We start from the raw sequence: 18167 nt of genomic DNA on the forward strand, positions 1-18167 counted from the left end.
TCCTGATGGGAGTTGGCTCTTCCCGGATGACCCTGCCCCCATCGACAGGGCACTGAATAGTTTGATTAGTATGAAAATGATATAAATCATATGCTATGTCAGTCACAATCAACACGTCTCTACCCAATTGAACACCTGTGGGAGATTTTGGAGTAACACGTTTTCCTTGAAATTGTCACTTGTCTGTAATTCTTTTAATATCTGGTTAAACAGCTTTACACCTAGAGATTAAGGCAGCGGGTGTGGCTGCATACACAACACTGCGTTAAAAGCACTTCAAACAAATGCAAATAAAAAAAGAGCTAGAACAAGTGTCCTCAGTCTGATAGGCAGCAACCTGCTCCATTTTGTACCAGCCTGCTCCATGCACGTCACTGAGGGGATCAGGTTAAATGTTATATGCAAATGTGTTTTTAAATAGCTCCGTGTGCCATGCATATAGCACGTACAGGTGCATCTCAAAAAATTCGAATATCATGGAAAAGTTCATTTTTTCCCATAATTTAATTCAAAATGTGGAACTTTCATACAGTATATTCTAGATTCATAACACATAAAGTGAAATATTTCAAGCCTTTTTTGTTTTAATCTCGATGATTACGGCTTATAACTCATGGACAAAAAAAATCCAGTATCTCACAATATTCGAATAAAGAATTAATAATACAGAAATGTCGACCTGAGAAGAGCTCTAATCAGCTAATTAACTCAAAACACCTGCAAAGGTTTCCTGAGCCTTTAATCTCTCAGTCTGGTTCAGTGCACACAAGCACAATCATGGGGAAGATGAAAATAAATGTTGCATTTCATTTGGAAATCAATGTCCCAGAGTCTGGAGGAAGAGTGGAGAGGCACAGAATCCAAGTTGCTTGAAGTCCAGTGTGAAGTTTCCACAGTCAATGATGATTTGAGGTGCCATGTCATCTGCTGGTGTTGGTCCACTGTGTTTTCTCAAGTCGAGAGTCGATGCAGCGTCTACCAGGAGATTTTAGAGGACTTCATGCTTCCATCTGCTAACGAGCTTTATGGAGATGCTGATTTCCTTTTCCAGCAGGACTCTGCACCTGTCCACAGTGCCAAAACTACTAGTAACTGGTTTACTGACCATGGTATTACTGTGCTTGATTGACCAGCCAGCTTGCCTGACCTGAGCCCCATAGAGAATCTATGAGAGACAATGCCTCAGCAGTGCCACAGGCTAATTGCCTCCATGCCACGCCGCATTCATGCAGTAATTCGTGCAAGAGGATTAAAGCCCTGACCGAGTCTTGAGTGTATAAATTAACATACTTTTCCGAAGGTCGACGTTTCTGTATTATAAACTCTTTATCCTAATATTTTGAGATACTGGATTTTTGATTTCTGTGAGCTGTAAGCCGTAATCATCAAGATTAAAACAAACAAAAGTCTTGAAATATTTCACTTTATATGTAATGAATATAGAATATATGAAAGCTCCACATTTTGAATTAAATTACGGAAAGAAAAGGAACTTTTCCACAGTTTTTTTTTTAGATGCACCTGTATGTTTATACCCAGTACAGCAAGTAAAAATGATTTAAGAATTAAGGACTCAGTGGGCATGTTGTGACATAAAACACAAGCTGTTCTGGTACTGACCACTGCAAATACATCCACTATTTAATCCAAAACACACTCTCTCACACAACACCTTCAGTTATGGACTAGGTCACAGTAAATCTGCTAAACCCGCACAGCCGTTTGATGTGATGCCTAGTGAGCTTATCTTTTAAGAGACTTGAAATGCCTCCATTTTTGCAAGTCATGCATGGCGATTAAATGTGTACCTGTGTACACAATGCTCTCTGATCTGCTTTAACGCGTCTAACCATGTGACCAGAAATGTTGTGCACAATCACCTAATTTGGAGGATTAGGCTCCCATTATACAATTATGATATTTACAACTGTTATATTCTTCTGTCTGCATATACCTAATTCCAGCATTAACTTGAGTATTCTGATATGTTTCACCTAAATGAGCAAGTTAAATCAGCTGTATTGGAATGCCTTTTATTAGCAAGATTGCTATAACTTAAACATAAATGTGCAGTTTTACACCACGATTATGATTTCACACTGTAGTTATTGTGAATTTTACATTTTAAAGGAAAACATGTCACTCCAAAATCTCCCGCAGGTTACTTTCAGTTCTTTTCATCTTTAATGCTGTATAAAGTCTCAGTGACATTAAATGCAATCTACATTTTTATAGCTGCCAGATAAATCAATGAATAAAGCAATAGTTATCTATATAAATATGCTTACTATTATCTCTCCCTCTTAGTATAGTATGTTAGTATCTTCATTTCCCGGCTGTGTTTTCTTGAAGGTCATTGGACCTGACCGGCCCTCTGCTGCTGGGTGGTGTCCCCAACCTACCGGAGGATTTCCCTGTGAGAAACCGAGACTTTGTGGGCTGCATGAGGAACTTAACCATCGACAGCAAGCCCACAGACATGGCCAACTTCATCGCCAATAACGGCACCACAGCAGGTCTGACTATTAGAGCGGCTGGGTTTAGTTAGAGTTTAATTAAAGTTTATCAATAAAGCAATAAAATCATCGTGTTCTCTCTAGGCACTTGCATATACATAGATTTATAGTTATTGCACTAATGGTTGTGGATTGTTTTAATGTGTTTTATCATAAGTGCTTTTAATCTTTTACCTCTTTTAACATGTTTCAACATGTGACACCCCTTAATGATCACAGTGCAAATGTATTTAATAAACGTATTCCAATTATTTAAGTATTCGACATATTAGACATATCTGTACCATCGTAATATCATTTATAGAGAATGTTAGAGCGTTTATTTGTGAACATTAGGTCCACAAATCAGTTCCAGTCTGTTAAAACTTTGATTCAAAACATTTTTGTATCATTAACAGCACTTTGCCAAGTTGTATTATTTATACTCATGCGTAGGTTTGAGGTTGAGGTAAATGCATTCAATGAGGTAAATGCATTCAATGCATTCAGTGGCCAGTAAATTTACTTTTAACTTTAGTAGCTAAATGATAACTATAAGTATTGTAACTACATTGATATTAGTTGGGGGGCATGGTTTGATTCCTCCACTCGGTGTGCACCCTGAGTTTTCATGTTCTCCCAGTGCTTTGGGGGTTTCCTCCGGGTTCTCCGGTTTCCTCCCCCAGTCCAAAGACATGCATTGTAGGCTGATTGGTATCTCTAAATTGTTTGTAGTGTGTGAATGGGTGTGTGATTGTGCCCTGCGATGGGTTTGCACCCCGTCCAGGGTGTCCCCTACCTCGTGCCCTGAGTCCCCTAGGATAGGCTCCAGGCTCCCCATGACCCTGTGCAGGATAAGCGTTACAGAAAATGCATGGATGGCTGGATGGATGGATGAATATTAGTTGATAATGTAAGGGTATTAAAAGGAAAACAAAAATAAATAAAATCATAATAATGATAATAAGTATAATAAGACTTATAATTAAAATAATGAAATAAATACATGAAATAATAAAATCACAAAGCTCTGACTCAACATGGACGACTTTAGGATTGCTAGTGTATGTTACGCTGTCATGTACCTGTTAAAACCCCTGTAGACGATGACTTAATGATGAGGTGTAGGAAGATTAGCACAGGAAGATTCTGTACGATTCATCTGCTGCTTTCTCTTTGTTCCTTCCAGGCTGTACCGCAAAGAGGAATTTTTGCAAAGAGGGCCTGTGTCAGTACGGAGGTCAGTGTGAGAACAAGTGGAACACCTACTCCTGCGACTGTCCTAATGGCCGCGGAGGCAAGAACTGTGAACAAAGTGAGTGTGTGTGTGCACATTGTCTTTCATCAAGTGTTTTTCCATTTATCCTTGCCTTTACCCTTGTTTTATTTTGATTCACAAGTTGACTGCCACAGAAAGCAGGCGGAGAAGCATCTGCACAGATAGACTTTGCTGTCCTTTTTCAGACCGATATTCAGCTCACTGTGACAGACTCAAAGCAGCAGCCGATAGAGACCCTCTAGCAGATCTGCTGCCATGTTGTTGCCAAGCCTGTTAAGATACACCTTTTTATTCTTTTCAGCTTAATAAAAGGGTTGGATTTCATCCCTCAGGAAGAGCATGAGTCATCGTCACATGCCTGGTGCTGACAAAGTGTAGAATCAGGTTCACATTTAGGAGTTCAGCCACAAAGGAAACTTCACTATGGCCTTGAAAAGGCATGTTATGAGTGTGAGGCTGCTTCAGAATGGAAACTGCAACATTGATTTCGTGTTGGATTTTTCTAGTAATATATTTCTACTTGGGCTGAAATAACTGACGAGCCATTGGCAACAGTGGTAAGCAAAAAACTCCCTGAGAGGACATGAGGAAGAAACCTTGAGAGACTCAAAAGGGAACCCAATCTATTCTGGTTAACACTGGGTAATTACTTAAAATGTTTAGTGTTAATAATAAGTATTACGTTATTATTAAGCCCTTAATCTTTATACTGCCTCAGACAATGTGAACATATACATTCGTATCACAAAGACGGAAAGGGGAAATTTCTGTTGTTTTCTTAATCACACACACACACACACACACACACACACACATATATATATATATATATATATATATATATATATATAATTTTTTATAAATGTCAATGTTTTAGATTTGTTTTTATGTTTTTCACAGAAGTAATCATTCTTGTCGATAAGAGTTATCTAGATTTGGCATTTCACTACTCGAGTAAAAATCAGCCGGGTTCAACGATTTTAAACCCTCCATCACACAATTAATTGTTTCTGATACTGTTTTATAAACTGATGCGTAATTAATGTAAATATAGGAAAATAATATATACTATAAATGGCACGGATCTCTACAGAGCTCATTTCCTACATCAAGCAAGAAAAGTCTTCCTTTAAGCAGCTGTTAATTTTGGAATGTGGATTTTTACCTCTATTTTTTTTTACGTGTCACTAATGAGAATCCAGTCTCACGCAGCACTACTTTCACTTTGACTCTTCAACATAAACCGTGATGCCATCATCTGGTTCGACCATGATTGTCAGTTTTAACGAGGGAGAAAGAACCATGTATCCAACACAAGAGAGGATGATTAACTTGGATGTGTTCTGATTTGCTAGGAATGTGGCAGTCATGAGTTTCCCAAATCCTGCTAAAAGCCAAGGATGATTCACCAGGACTTTTGATACTCCATTAAAAACTACACCATATACCAGAGTATATCCTCTGCTGAGTGATTGATCGACATGTGTACGTGTGAGGTGGAACAGGTTTAACGATAGATTAGCCAGCATGTCGAGCAGGAGTTTCAGGACGCAAGCATGTGAAAAGTTCAAATGCTCTCTTTCAGGTGCTCTTGCAGTCTCATAAGAAAGCCATAATGCTGGCTAAAACAGCTGTGTCGAATAGAAATAAACATGCCTGTTAATGTTCATGCTGATGAGATGAATGCTTGAAATAGCACGCTAACTCGTGGTTCGCTTTAGTTATGGGACAGTCTGGTTTTCTGCCAGCAGTTTGCCTCAGATGTGAGTGGAATGTTTTGTCTGATGGCTTTTATTATGTTGCTCTGCTCTCTTGCTAGTGAGCAGATCGAATGTCCATCCTGGAGTAAAACATGGAATTCTAGCCGCGACTGTTTGGGAATCTTTGGCACTTTAGTGAGTGTTGATGACATCTGACTCACATCCATAATGCTGTGAGTTATATGTATGCTAAACTGCGTGTGGCTTAATCTCATATTTCAAAGACTGAAATAATTCTCTGAGAATTATAATGACTTCTAAAAACTATTTCGCCAGCCGAGGAGCAAAAATAATTTTAATTGCATTTGAGCAGTTATCAGGCCTTGTGTTTCCATTATAAACCTAATCTTTTCAAATGGATGAAAGGTCACACTCTTTGAGTGTAAATCTTTCAAATGTTAAATACAATTATACAGTGAATAAATAAATGTGCCATCCATAATTGAATATGCAAACACACATGAGGGTGGAGCTTGTGATTTAATGTAGCCTATAAGAGGAATATATTTTTTAATGGTAGTCTTAGTTGAACTTAGTTGAGCAAGACAAAACTCATGATCATAATTAAAATCTAACTCACCATGTAGACTTACATTCTTATACACTATTAACTCCAAAGTGACACCAAAGTGAATCACAGGATTATAATCTAAAGTCTCAGGAGTCTCAGCTGACTCATTTCAAGTAACTATGGACCAAAAAAAGGCAAGTTCAAGAAATATTTTAACATTTAAATAGCAGCACGTCAGAGCTTGCATCTACAATCTTCCCTTGAGGTAACAGAAAACCTTCAGACATAGAAGGATGACCGAAAGAGAAAGGGGAAATCTGAGACTGACAACGCTGCCAAAATGAGAAGCAAATTTGAGTTTTTCCACATAATAGCAGCTTGTGTGTCACTAGAAAAATGTGCCCCGCGGAGCAGGTGAGCTGGAAGTCTTCAGCACTGACACACTGACAGCACAGGGCTGTGGCGTTCGATTAATGTTCATACGGTCTCTTGAGTAGGTAATGCATGTTCGTGTGCGGATTATGAGTTAGCATTATTTCTGGTTGGGATTAGGCCTGTACATGATGGCATGAGGTAGGTACACCATCTGGATATACAAATTGGGCAGGTGAATATAAAGAAGACCAGGTGATGTTTTGTCCCACCTTCAACCGTCCAATTTGGGTGAGCCTGTGCCCACTGTCGCCTCAGATTCCTGTTCTCGGCTGACAGGACTGAAGCCTGATGTTGTAGCCCATCCACCTCAGAGTTCGACGTGGCCTGCGTATTGAGATGCTTTTCAGCTCACCATGATTGTAAAGAGTGATTCGCTAAAGCCTTACCACTACGGTGGCTCTTTTAACCACTTTGTTTTATTATTTGCTGTGTGATTAAATCCAAAATAAGTTTCTTTATTGTTTAAACCTGTGTCTGTCTTCTACAGTGATGCCCTCACCACAATACTTTGACGGACACGCCATGGTGTCATGGAGCGATCACGATATCACTGTAGCGGTGCCCTGGTACATCGGCTTGATGTTCCGAACTAGACAGAGAAGCACCACTGCCACCTTAATGCAGGCCAACGCTGGCTCTGCTTCCCAAATCAACCTGCAAGTGAGTAAACAGCAAGGAATGGACATGTTCTGTTTAAATAGATTTGTTGTTGTTGTTGACTTGGACCAGTGCATTTTTATTTTAGAACCAATACTGAGTAGGTGCAACTTGTTTATTTAATTTACTTTGGTTTTTTATCAGAATTTTGTTGGTTTTTGTAGCGTCCACACAACGCCTTTCCATGTGTTAATATTTGTCTGAAAGTGTCGATTTTCTTATTGTGCTTACAATAACCGCGTAGGTACGACGTGTGTTTAAAAGTCCTGAAATCATGTCTCCTCCTCCAGCTGCCCAGCTCTTGTTTTCCAGTTTCTGTGGAGATTTTCATGGTGGTTCTCTGCTTGTTTTCCTGAAGGTGGTGAACAGGCAGGTGCAGATGGTGGTGTTGCTGCGGGCGGAGCGTGTTGCACTGCTCGAGTTTCCTGAGGTCAGAGTGAATGACGGAGAGTGGCACCACCTTCTTGTGGAGATCACCAGCAGCAAAGAAGGCAAAGACACCAAGTACATGGCCCAAGTGTCTCTCGATTATGACATGTTTAAGGTGCGTGATGGTCTGGACATGCTTTTTACACCTCGGCGTAATACATTATGCATTGTGTTTTTAAAGAAGATCAATAACTATCGGGCCACCTGTTCATTTAGACAGAAATCTAGATAATGGTAAATTGTCAACCAGTAGAAATGTTTTTAAAGATGATTAATGTTTTCACTGATTAACAAAGCTACAAAGGCTATTGAAGCGACTTATTGTAAAACTCCGTTAGTGATGTGGCGAGTGGGTGCTTCGCCTGATTTAAGGCTGCTCTGTGCTTTCATAGCGCTGTGCTGTTGGGTGCTTCGTGAATGCTGATGGAAGGATCTGTGATCAAAAAGAAGTTACAAACATTTTCATATGTATTTATGACACACCAAAGATTACAATAGCTTTAATTACACAGTTTGAACTATATGCCCCCTCACACCAAGGAATTTCCTGTTTCTTGTTCACCTGCCAATTTTCCACCTACCAGCCAGCTCTCCCCATCATACATCAAGTACCACCCGGGGAGGGTGAAGGCGAACACATGATTCCTCAGAGACATGTGAAGCTAGCCGACTGCGTGATTTTAACCTGACGCATCACAGGGCAGTAAAACACACGGAGGGAAGCGCTATCTGTCCACTTCTGCATACATGAACTCACAGATGCCCACAATTTCCTAGTGCCATCCCTCCCACGCAGAGAGCACGGGCAGTTTTGCTTTAGTGGCTTCCATCCATGGACGGCTGTGGCATCATCAGTATTCGAACTCACATTCTCGTGATGATAGAGCAAGCACTTTTCTGTTGCGCCAGAATTTTTTTTCCCCCAAATTTAAGTGAAGTCAAATTTTTGCTGTAGCTGCAGCCCTTTTGGTTCACTTTTTCTTATGGCTGTAGTTCTAAAATCCTCTTGCAGTAATGAAATGTTGCAGCAGTGCAGGTAGTTATAGTAAGTACTGTAATAAATGAGTATCTCATGCTCTATGATGTCCTGCAGAGGTCAGTGGAAATCGGTAACGAGCTCCCGGGACTGAAGATAAGGAGTTTGTACATTGGGGGCCTTCAGGGTGAAAACAACAACGTCCTGCAGGGCTTTCAGGGCTGCATACAGGTAAATATCGGAAAGATACTTCTAACCATGATTTGTTAAAGGGTCAGAGATACAGTACTTGTGCAAAGGTATAGGCACATGCAAAGAAATGCTGTAGAGCAAAGATGCCTTCAAAATAATGAAATTAAATGTGTCTTCATTTATAAAATAATATCGTAAAGAGGAGTAAACAGCATTAAATGAAACAAAGTCAATAATTGGTGTGACAAATAAATAAAACTAGTCTCTGGTACAATGAGTGCAGTTTTATGAGGAAATGAGCTATAAGTTTTATTGAGCATCTTGCAGAATCAATAATTGACTCGATAATGTTGAAATAATAAAATAAAAAATCTATAACAAAGCTTGTACTAAAAAAATAGGGTGCCTAAAACTTTTGCACAGTATTGTATGTGTAAATCTTATTGTATATGTGTGTGTGTGTGTGTGTGTGTGTTACAGGGTGTGAGGATGGGAGAGACCTCGACCAACACAGGCAACATCAACATGCAGCAAGGTCTGAAGATCCGCGTAGAGGAGGGCTGTGACCTTGCCGACCCCTGTGATTCCAACATCTGTCCTGAGAACAGCCACTGCATGGACGAGTGGAGCGCGCACACCTGTGTTTGTGACCCCGGTGAGCTGAACATACACACCTACATCTGAGTATACACATCTACACTACCCACATTTACATTTACAACAAAATGCATTGAAGGCTCTTCATGCTAGTACAGATGTGCTGTAGTCTAAGAATACTAAAGCCCTGTTACGTACAGTGCTGTGAAAAAGTATTTGCCCCCATCCTGATTTCTTCTGTTTTTGTGGGTTTAAAAAAAAAAAAAAAAAAAGCTTTGTAGATTGTTGTATGTAACTCCAAGGGACAGGTTGTTACTAATCTTTAGAATTGAGGTGTTTTTCCCCGCAGTAACGGAGAATGTAATCTCTCTCTCGCTCTCTCTCTCTCTGTCTCTGTCTCCAGGCTTTTTCGGTAAAGAGTGCGTACACGCTTGCAGGCTGAACCCATGTGAGCATGTGTCCACCTGTATGCAGAAGCCCAGCTCGTCTCACGGCTACACATGCGAGTGCGGTCAGAACTACTACGGCCAGTACTGTGAGAACAAGTAAGAATAATAGGATAAATGATTTCTCCTCTCGCTGACCTCACGCTGACTCACGTTTCTTCTTATCCAACCTGCACAGCCACTTTCAGTGTGAAACTTTCAGTGGCGTGCCAACTCGTGTGAATACAGAATGAGTGCTCGGATTCATTTGTTTAATCAAGCTGCAATCACACAGTTTAGCAGATTCCAAACTCCAGTCACTAGGCTCTTGTCAATGCTTGCTGAAAATACATATCTGATCCCTGTAAGGCACATCAAGTCACTGAAGATTGCATGTATTCTTGTTTGTACATTTTACAACCGTGTATGTTGGTTTATCTGACACTAACAGAGACTGCATGCATTTGTAGGGTTGCCAGCATGACATAGTGTTTTTCTGCATTCACCTTGAAAAGATATTTACAACCTAGTGGAAATCCTCCTGCTGCCAGTACTGGAAGTGTGTGTGTGTGTGTGTGTTAATGATCCTGTGTGCCATTGTCCTGGCTCTTCTCTACACAGCACAGTATAGTAAAACACGTCTGTACAAGCTACCCCTTTTGTCCTCCATATTCTCAGACTTTCAAGAAGTATGACTCCCAGACCTACAAACAACTCCATAATTATTGGCACCCATTAAGGTTTGGGAGGGTGTATTTTATATCAATTACCTGAGCTGTGTGGGCCAGCATCCGTTTGTTTCTTTTGTATTAAAAGTTCTTTGTTATTCTCCATGGAGATAGATGATTTTACAAGTTCACTACATGAAATTTCTACCCCAGCAGAAATGGTAAAAGATAACTATAGAGTTGCTGGAGACTAAGAGCATTAAGCATTATTTAAAGGATGACAATTTGCTTGCATTTCTGTTCATTATTGTGTGGGTTGCCAATAATAATTTTGCCATGTTTTTAAGAGAAAATTCCATTAGTGGTTGGTTTGTTTCTCCAATTGCTTGAATATTTAAAATTATTGTATGTAATGTATATATATATTTTTGAAGGGTGCTTGTAAGCTTGGAGTTGACTGTACGTGATTAAATGCCCTAATTCTAGGTCCCATTTTTTCCACTGTTTTGGGCAGTGCACCATATTTTTTTTTGCCGTGACTCACAAACCTAGTAAGTACATTGAATGATACCATATATGATCCCATATAATGCTCCCAAATGACTTGGACTGTCTCTAGCTCTCAGAAATAAATTCCACGGATAAATTCCAAGGATAAACCTGTGAGATTCTATTCTGATGCACTGGCTGTAAAAGAAGTGGATTGCTACACAAATTTTATTCACTTATAACAAAAGTCGATCCTGACCCAGTAAACACATGTCACAATTGAAACTCTGGCCTTTTTGCTTCCATATTAGGAGCTGCAGGAGCCTGAATGGTCCTAAACCAAAGCTCAGAAAGATTAGAAATTTATGAGCTTTGCTATGTGGGTGGGTTTGGCCCTGGTGCCAACTTGAGCTAAAGCAGTGAGTGCAAGGATAACTTGAATAAACCAAACACGGTCTGTGCGGTATTCATTTACTTACCGAGTGTATAAACTGTCCCAAACTGAACAACAACATTCCACACAGTGTGGCTGTGTGTGTTCTTTCCTCACAGGTTCCTACACTATCTTGCGAAGGTTACGCCTAACCTAAACATTCTAACACAACTTTTCTAATGTAGCACACACAATGCAGCGTGTTATGATATTCAGGTAAATCTTAAACCTAATGCATTTGTTTAGTTTGTGCTCAGAACTGGATTCAGTTTGGAATCTCTACTAATACAACCCATGGCAAAACTCATGTAATCACCACACTTAGAGGATGCTAACCTGGTTTTTTAATTCGTAGCAAATAAACAAATCACAGATATGACAAAAAAATATTTTTGTTTAATAGCTGAACATTCTGGCTTCATCAAACTTACCTCAAACAAATTCAGTTGAATTGTTTTAAATAATGGCATATTTTTCCCCAGATCAATTAGAGGAAAAAAATATGGAATCACTCAATGTTGAGGAAAAAAATATGGAGTCATCAACAACAAAAAAAATCATAATTAGTGCTTTGTTGCTTCTCTTTTATGACGGCCTGGATTCTTTGAGGCACGGACTTCACTAATGAAAAACAATATTCTCCATCAAGCTGGTTCCAACTTTCTCAAATAGCGGTTGATAGATCAGCTTTACAGGATGGAGGCTTGGCATGGACCAGTTTTTTAAATTTCCACCATAAGTTTTCAATGGGATTGGGATCCAGACTGTTTGCTGGCCAGGTCACCGAGTTGATCTGCCTTTCCTGAAGAAAAGCTTTAACACTCTTTGCTCTGTGGCAAGATGCATCATCATCCTGAAAAATGACTTCATCATCACCAAACCTATTTTCTATCGATGGAATGATAAAAGTGTCCAAAATTTCGGTGTACACCTGTGCTTTGACTGTTGAAGTCTCCCCTGGACTTTAACCTGACATGCGACCCCATATCATAAATGAGTGGGGGAATTTTTATTGTTTTCTTCTGACAGTCATCTTTATATGTTTCATTAAATAAAACACAAACCCAGAATGTTCACCTATTAAACAAGAGCTGTTTCGTGTCTTATCTGTGCTTTGTTTATTTGCTGTGAAGTAAAAAAGCCTTGTGAGCATCCTCTAAATGTGGTGAGTCCATAATATCTGCCAGAGGTTGTAGATTTGCACTCATATTATTTGTGTGCAGTCACATTATATGTCATTAACCAAAGCTTTTACACTACTCTATGTGACATTTATAATCATTGTGGGAAACAAAAAACCTGATCATTATACTTTCTGACTCTCTTTGATACTTATTCTCCTGCCTCAACTTAATAACTCTGTATTCCACTGAGAAGCTGCACTGTAGCCATGAATACCTGTCTGCGATTTATCTTTATCTGATTCTGGTATTTACCTTTCTCACACTGTCAGATTCATTGGCTGTTGAGGTTGTTTGTTCAGTTCGTTAATGCGTTGAGTTCCAGCAGTCCAGTAAAAATAAATGAAAAATTCTTACTTCTACCTGCATGTAGCCATAGTTGAAGTATTTTTTCTGAATTAAGCAGGAGGAAGTTCCTCAGAATTCAGTGTCTGGTGTCACATTTTAGCTCAGTATTAATAAACTGAAATCTGTCATCTGGTTTTGCTGAAACATATAGCTGTGTTTCATCAGCATAGCAATGCAGCTAATACCACGATTAATAAATAATTTTACTCAGAGGTAGCATTTATTGGGGAAAAAGAAGTGGGCCTATTACAGATCCTTGTGGAACACCAGACTTTGCTATGTGATGCCTATGCAAGAATAAGCTTAGCGATTGGTGTTGGTTTTTAAATAACTGCTAGTTTAAAAGATGTAGGCACATAGCCTATGCTAACCCTTGACTACTACATACTGTTTGTGTTTGTGCTTCAGCCAGTGGTCTTCATCCTAGTTACCTTCTGCAACATTACCAAATAAAAATCTGCTGTTGTCTTCCGTTAGTGTGGAGAGATAAGGCAGTTAAGAAGCCTCTTCTTCTATGCAATTTGGAAGTCTACCAGTTCATTTTGACATCATTTACATTCTAACATTGGTGTGAGTGGTGTGAGTGGGATCATTTTATGTGATGCAAATGTTTCCACCTTAGTATTTTTCTTTTCACTGGGGCAACATTATGTTATGACGTGAAACACTGACTCTAATCAATCATTCACTTTATTGAGCTCTGTGGACCACGCAGTCAGTCTGATTACGAATTGTGGCTCTCAAGGTAAAAGTCATATACTGATGAGTTTACATTAATATACAATCCTGCTTCATCAGGATGGAGAAACCATGTCCCAAAGGCTGGTGGGGAAGCCCAGTGTGTGGCCCCTGCAACTGTGATGTCAGCAAAGGCTTTAACCCGGACTGCAACAAGACCACTGGAGAGTGTCGCTGCAAGGTACACACATCTTACCCCATGCAAACAAGACTCAAAACTGACTATCAATATTTTTAAATACTCTTTCACAATGTATTCTAGACTGTGATTGTTGTTTGTAGAACATAATGCTCAAGGTGTCCAGTTGTGAAAATTGTACAGTTGTACCTCTGAGTATATGAGGTATTTCCATTTCACTACTTTCCTCACAGGATAACTACTACCGCCCCAAAGACAGCGACACCTGTTACCCATGTGACTGCTTCTTCCCTGGTGCTAGCTCCCGAACCTGTGACCCACAGACCGGCCAGTGCCCGTGCAAGGCTGGTGTGATTGGGCGACAGTGCAACCTATGTGATAACCCCTTTGCTGAAGTGACCAGCACCGGCTGTGAGGGTGTGTACTTACAACTTGGCTCTTAAAATAAGGAAAGCTTATCTATAATTCAGTATCTATTATCTGTATATCAGCTTACTGCTGGCGTCACAACATGATATTTTACAGCATTTAATACCACCAAGCTTAAAATGGAAAGCTAATTAAAAGTTCATGTAATAACACTTTACTGTGATGATGTTTATAAATTATATAAACACCATTTTAGTCTCAATTTAACAGCTTCATAAAGAGATCATCTTTGTTTTAATGATTCTTACATAATAACTGCCCAAAGTCATGTAGTAGGATCAACACAATAATAAGCAATTAAATGAATGAAGCTTAGATGTTCCAAACTGCATTAATGTGAATGTGAAAGGTTCACGATCTCTTGTGTCCTGTGTCTGTACTGCAGTTGTTTACGAAGGCTGCCCCAAGGCTTTCGATGCTGGAATCTGGTGGCCAAGAACCAGTTTTGGCCGTCCAGTTGCTATGAACTGTCCTAAGGGATCTATTGGTGAGTGCTACAGGCTTGTTCTACAAGAATCAAGGTGTTAGATATCGAAATCCACTTTCACATACACACATACACTGACACGTTTATGACTCTTACATATACACATGGGCTGTCAGAACAAATTCCACTGTTCTAATACTACACATATTTTGACCGAAAGTTCCTAAGCTTTTTGGCCAAATGATGCGTCTCGCTTAAAGTTGGAAAAGTAGTTTGAATAAATGCATGTTTTTGAATATAAATATGATAATCTAACAAAGTGTGTGTTCTAAAAGTGTTATGTGTAAGTGCTGAATTTATAAAAGGCACTTTACTGGAGTTAGAGTTTTTCTCTGTTGTTCTTGATGCTGTGTATCATAACAAAATGTCCAGGTCCTCTGGCAGAAAAACAGCCCAAAAACATTAAGGAGCTACCACCATATTTAACCGTGGGCATGAGGTACTTTTCCATATGGCTACCTCTCTGTGTGCACCAAAACCACCTCTGGTGTTTATTGCCAAAAAGCTCTATTTTGGTTTCATCTGACAATAGAACCCGATCCCATATGAAGTTTCAGTAGTGTCTGAAAAACTGAAGACGCTTGAGTTTGTTTTTGGATGAGAGTAGAGGCTTTTTTCTTGAAACCTTCCAAACAACTTGTGGTGATGAAGGTGACTTCAGATTGTAGTTTTGGAGACTTTCTGACCCCAAGATGCAACTCACTTCTGCAATTCTCCAGCTGTGATCCTTGGAGATTTTTTGGCCACTCAAACCATCCTCTTCACAGTGCACTGAGACAATATAGACACACGTCCAATTCCAGGTTGATTCATAACATCTCCAGTTGACTGGAACTTCTTAATTATTGCCCTGATGGTGGAAATGGGCATTTTCAATGCTTGTGCTATTTTCTTATAGCCACTTCCCATTTTGTGAAGCTCAACAACCTTTTTCCGCACATCACAGCTATATTCCTTGGTCTTACCCATTGTTATGAATAGCTAAAGGAATTTGGCCTACGTGTTACCTCATATTTATGCCCCTGTGAAACAGGAAGTCATGGTTGAACAATTTCCTGTTCCTAGTCACCCAGGTGTACTAAATAAATGTACAATATCAATGGGAATATACTTCAAATATATTTTTCTCATATGAATTCATATAATTGCACACCTATATTTAACTAAGATATTTTTTTTTGGATAAACCTGTGTTGTGTTTGCAATTGTTTGATATCCATAAGACATAAATTATTTGATATCCATTAAACAAAAAATCAAAAGGTTAAACAATAAAGACAATATTTCACAGCCTTTTTTGCTCATATTTACCAAGGGTGCCAATATTAGTGGAGCTTTAATGCTGACTACACAGCTAATCAAATTATTTTTAACACACATTTTCTGTGATACTGCTTCTTTGTGAATTGCCTAGCTGTTGTGCTTTGGTTTTTGGGAAGACATGCATTAAGCAACAGATTATGCTCAAATTCTTGGATTAATGAATTGGTTGCTGTGGATTTTTGCCCCTCTCCTTTTCCTTTCTCCTCTGTGCTGTTTTCTTTTGGTTTGCCTTTTCAACTGAACCTTCACACCCACTCAACCCTTTATTCTTTTCACTGGCCGGATAAATGCATGTTAACGAGGCATTTGAAGGGATCCATTGGCTAAACATGCCTTTTTATAAGGAAAATATTGGCAGGCCTGACACAGAGTCACATTCCCTATAGAAGCAGTGAATGATCTCTATGGTTTAAATTCTAGGCCAGGACAATTGTTCTGGATTTTCCTGTGAGGGAGACCACACAAGTATTATTGGCAGTTATGCACCAGAAAAGCAATGACCTGTAACTTTTAGGCTGCCTCTGGGGTTTTCATTGTTTGCAGACTGTTAGTTGCTGTTGGTCTAATCACAGAACAAAATGGCATTACAATGACACGATTGTGCTGGAGAATGTTTAATTAGGTTTTTGAAGTGTGTTTTGTAATCTGTGTATTTGATCTAGGCACCGCCGTGAGACACTGCAACGATGAGAAAGGCTGGCTGCCTGCTGAGCTCTTCAACTGCACCACCATCACCTTCTCCCAGCTCAAGAAACTGGTACCATTTTCATATATTTCGCTAGAAAATGTTACAATGCCTAAAAAGCCTGATCTTAGAACTGTCCCAGCACGACATAACATTCTAACGAGCACACTTGAACGGCATCCTTCTTCTACGCAACTTAATCAGAACCTTACTCAACAGTGCAACAGGGAAGAGTCAAGACTGTCCAAACGTCCATGTTTAAACCTATCGAATTATAGAAATGTAACAGTGTTTGCTGACGAGTTTACTTTCACTTGCATGTTTGACCACAGACCACCACTTTTTCTGACTCTTCTTGTTCCGCAGAACGACGAGATGCATCGTAACGAGTCCCAAATGGATGGAGAGAAATCTAAGGACATTGCTCTCATGCTCTATAATGCTACCAGCCAGACCGAATCTTTCTATGGCAACGATGTGAAGACGGCATTCCAGCTGATCTCCCGTGTTCTGCAGTTCGAGAGCCAACAGCAGGGCTTTGACCTCGCAGCTATGCGTGACGCCAACTTCAACGAGGTTACACTCTACATAATATCAGTATATAAATAATAAATAATATCAATGAAATGAAGTTTTCTTTGTTGCTGCTTTAAAACTTTAAAACTCTGCAGTATATCTCCATGATAGTGAAACGAGAGTGGTGTTTTACCCAGCAGGTATTACATTAGTGGGGTTAGTTTAGCACATACAGTGCGGGAAATAAGTTTTGGACGTGTCAACATTTTTGTCAGTAAATATTTTTCCAGTGAAGCTATTCACATGAAATTTTCACCACTCAAGAAATCCGGAAATCCTATTTATAGCCCATCAATTTACTAACCCAGCTGATATTAATTTGCACAGATAGGGGGTATAATTATTTACAGATTTCAGCTGGTTCCTTGCCTTACCTTGCCTTGGAGAACTGCTTTTTCTTAGCGTGTTCAGTACTTTTTTCCTGTGTCATTCCACTTTATTACACATAACTTTATTTATGGACTTTAATGTGAATTTGTTATATTTCCAGATTTCTTGAGTTAATACTGATGTCTGGTGAAAATTTAATGTGAATAGCCTCATTGGAAATATATTTACTGACAAAACTGTTGATGCGTCCAATACATATTTCCCCCACTGTATGTAGTTAATGGTTATATGCCTCAACAAGCTGGGATTGAACATTTATAAATCCTGTTTGACCTGTTCCTCTGCAGAGACTGTGGAATAGTTCAGTCAGTGCAAGTCAATGCATTATGATCCACGTGACATGGCACACCATGTGGAATTTATAGAAAGAAGACGTGGTTATATATCTGAATCCCAAGCTAAACCTTGCCGACTCCGCACTAGTGCTAGACTTAAACATATCACATTGGATAGATAGGGCAGTAAATTTATGCTAGTAAGTTTGCAGATTGAGCTTATGGTCAGAATAAGGACTAACCATTATAA

General features: G+C 39.4%; 1 protein-coding gene across 4 annotated transcripts in view; it reads left to right on the top strand.

Annotated features, from left to right (window-relative positions):
- Positions 1-18167, top strand: part of celsr1a (cadherin EGF LAG seven-pass G-type receptor 1a) — a 96951-nt gene that overhangs the window by 60945 nt on the left and 17839 nt on the right. For all 4 annotated transcript variants that reach the window (XM_053649859.1, XM_053649858.1, XM_053649860.1 and 1 more), the window contains 12 exons: positions 2353-2516; positions 3685-3810; positions 6968-7140; positions 7496-7681; positions 8660-8773; positions 9215-9389; positions 9735-9876; positions 13674-13794; positions 13986-14169; positions 14567-14668; positions 16654-16748; positions 17043-17252. In XM_053649859.1, the coding sequence (XP_053505834.1) occupies positions 2353-2516; positions 3685-3810; positions 6968-7140; positions 7496-7681; positions 8660-8773; positions 9215-9389; positions 9735-9876; positions 13674-13794; positions 13986-14169; positions 14567-14668; positions 16654-16748; positions 17043-17252 (1792 nt within the window). The remainder of the gene's footprint in view (positions 1-2352; positions 2517-3684; positions 3811-6967; positions 7141-7495; positions 7682-8659; positions 8774-9214; positions 9390-9734; positions 9877-13673; positions 13795-13985; positions 14170-14566; positions 14669-16653; positions 16749-17042; positions 17253-18167) is intronic.

This window comes from Ictalurus furcatus, chromosome 19 (genome assembly GCF_023375685.1).
Source record: "Ictalurus furcatus strain D&B chromosome 19, Billie_1.0, whole genome shotgun sequence".
Lineage (NCBI taxonomy): Eukaryota > Metazoa > Chordata > Actinopteri > Siluriformes > Ictaluridae > Ictalurus > Ictalurus furcatus.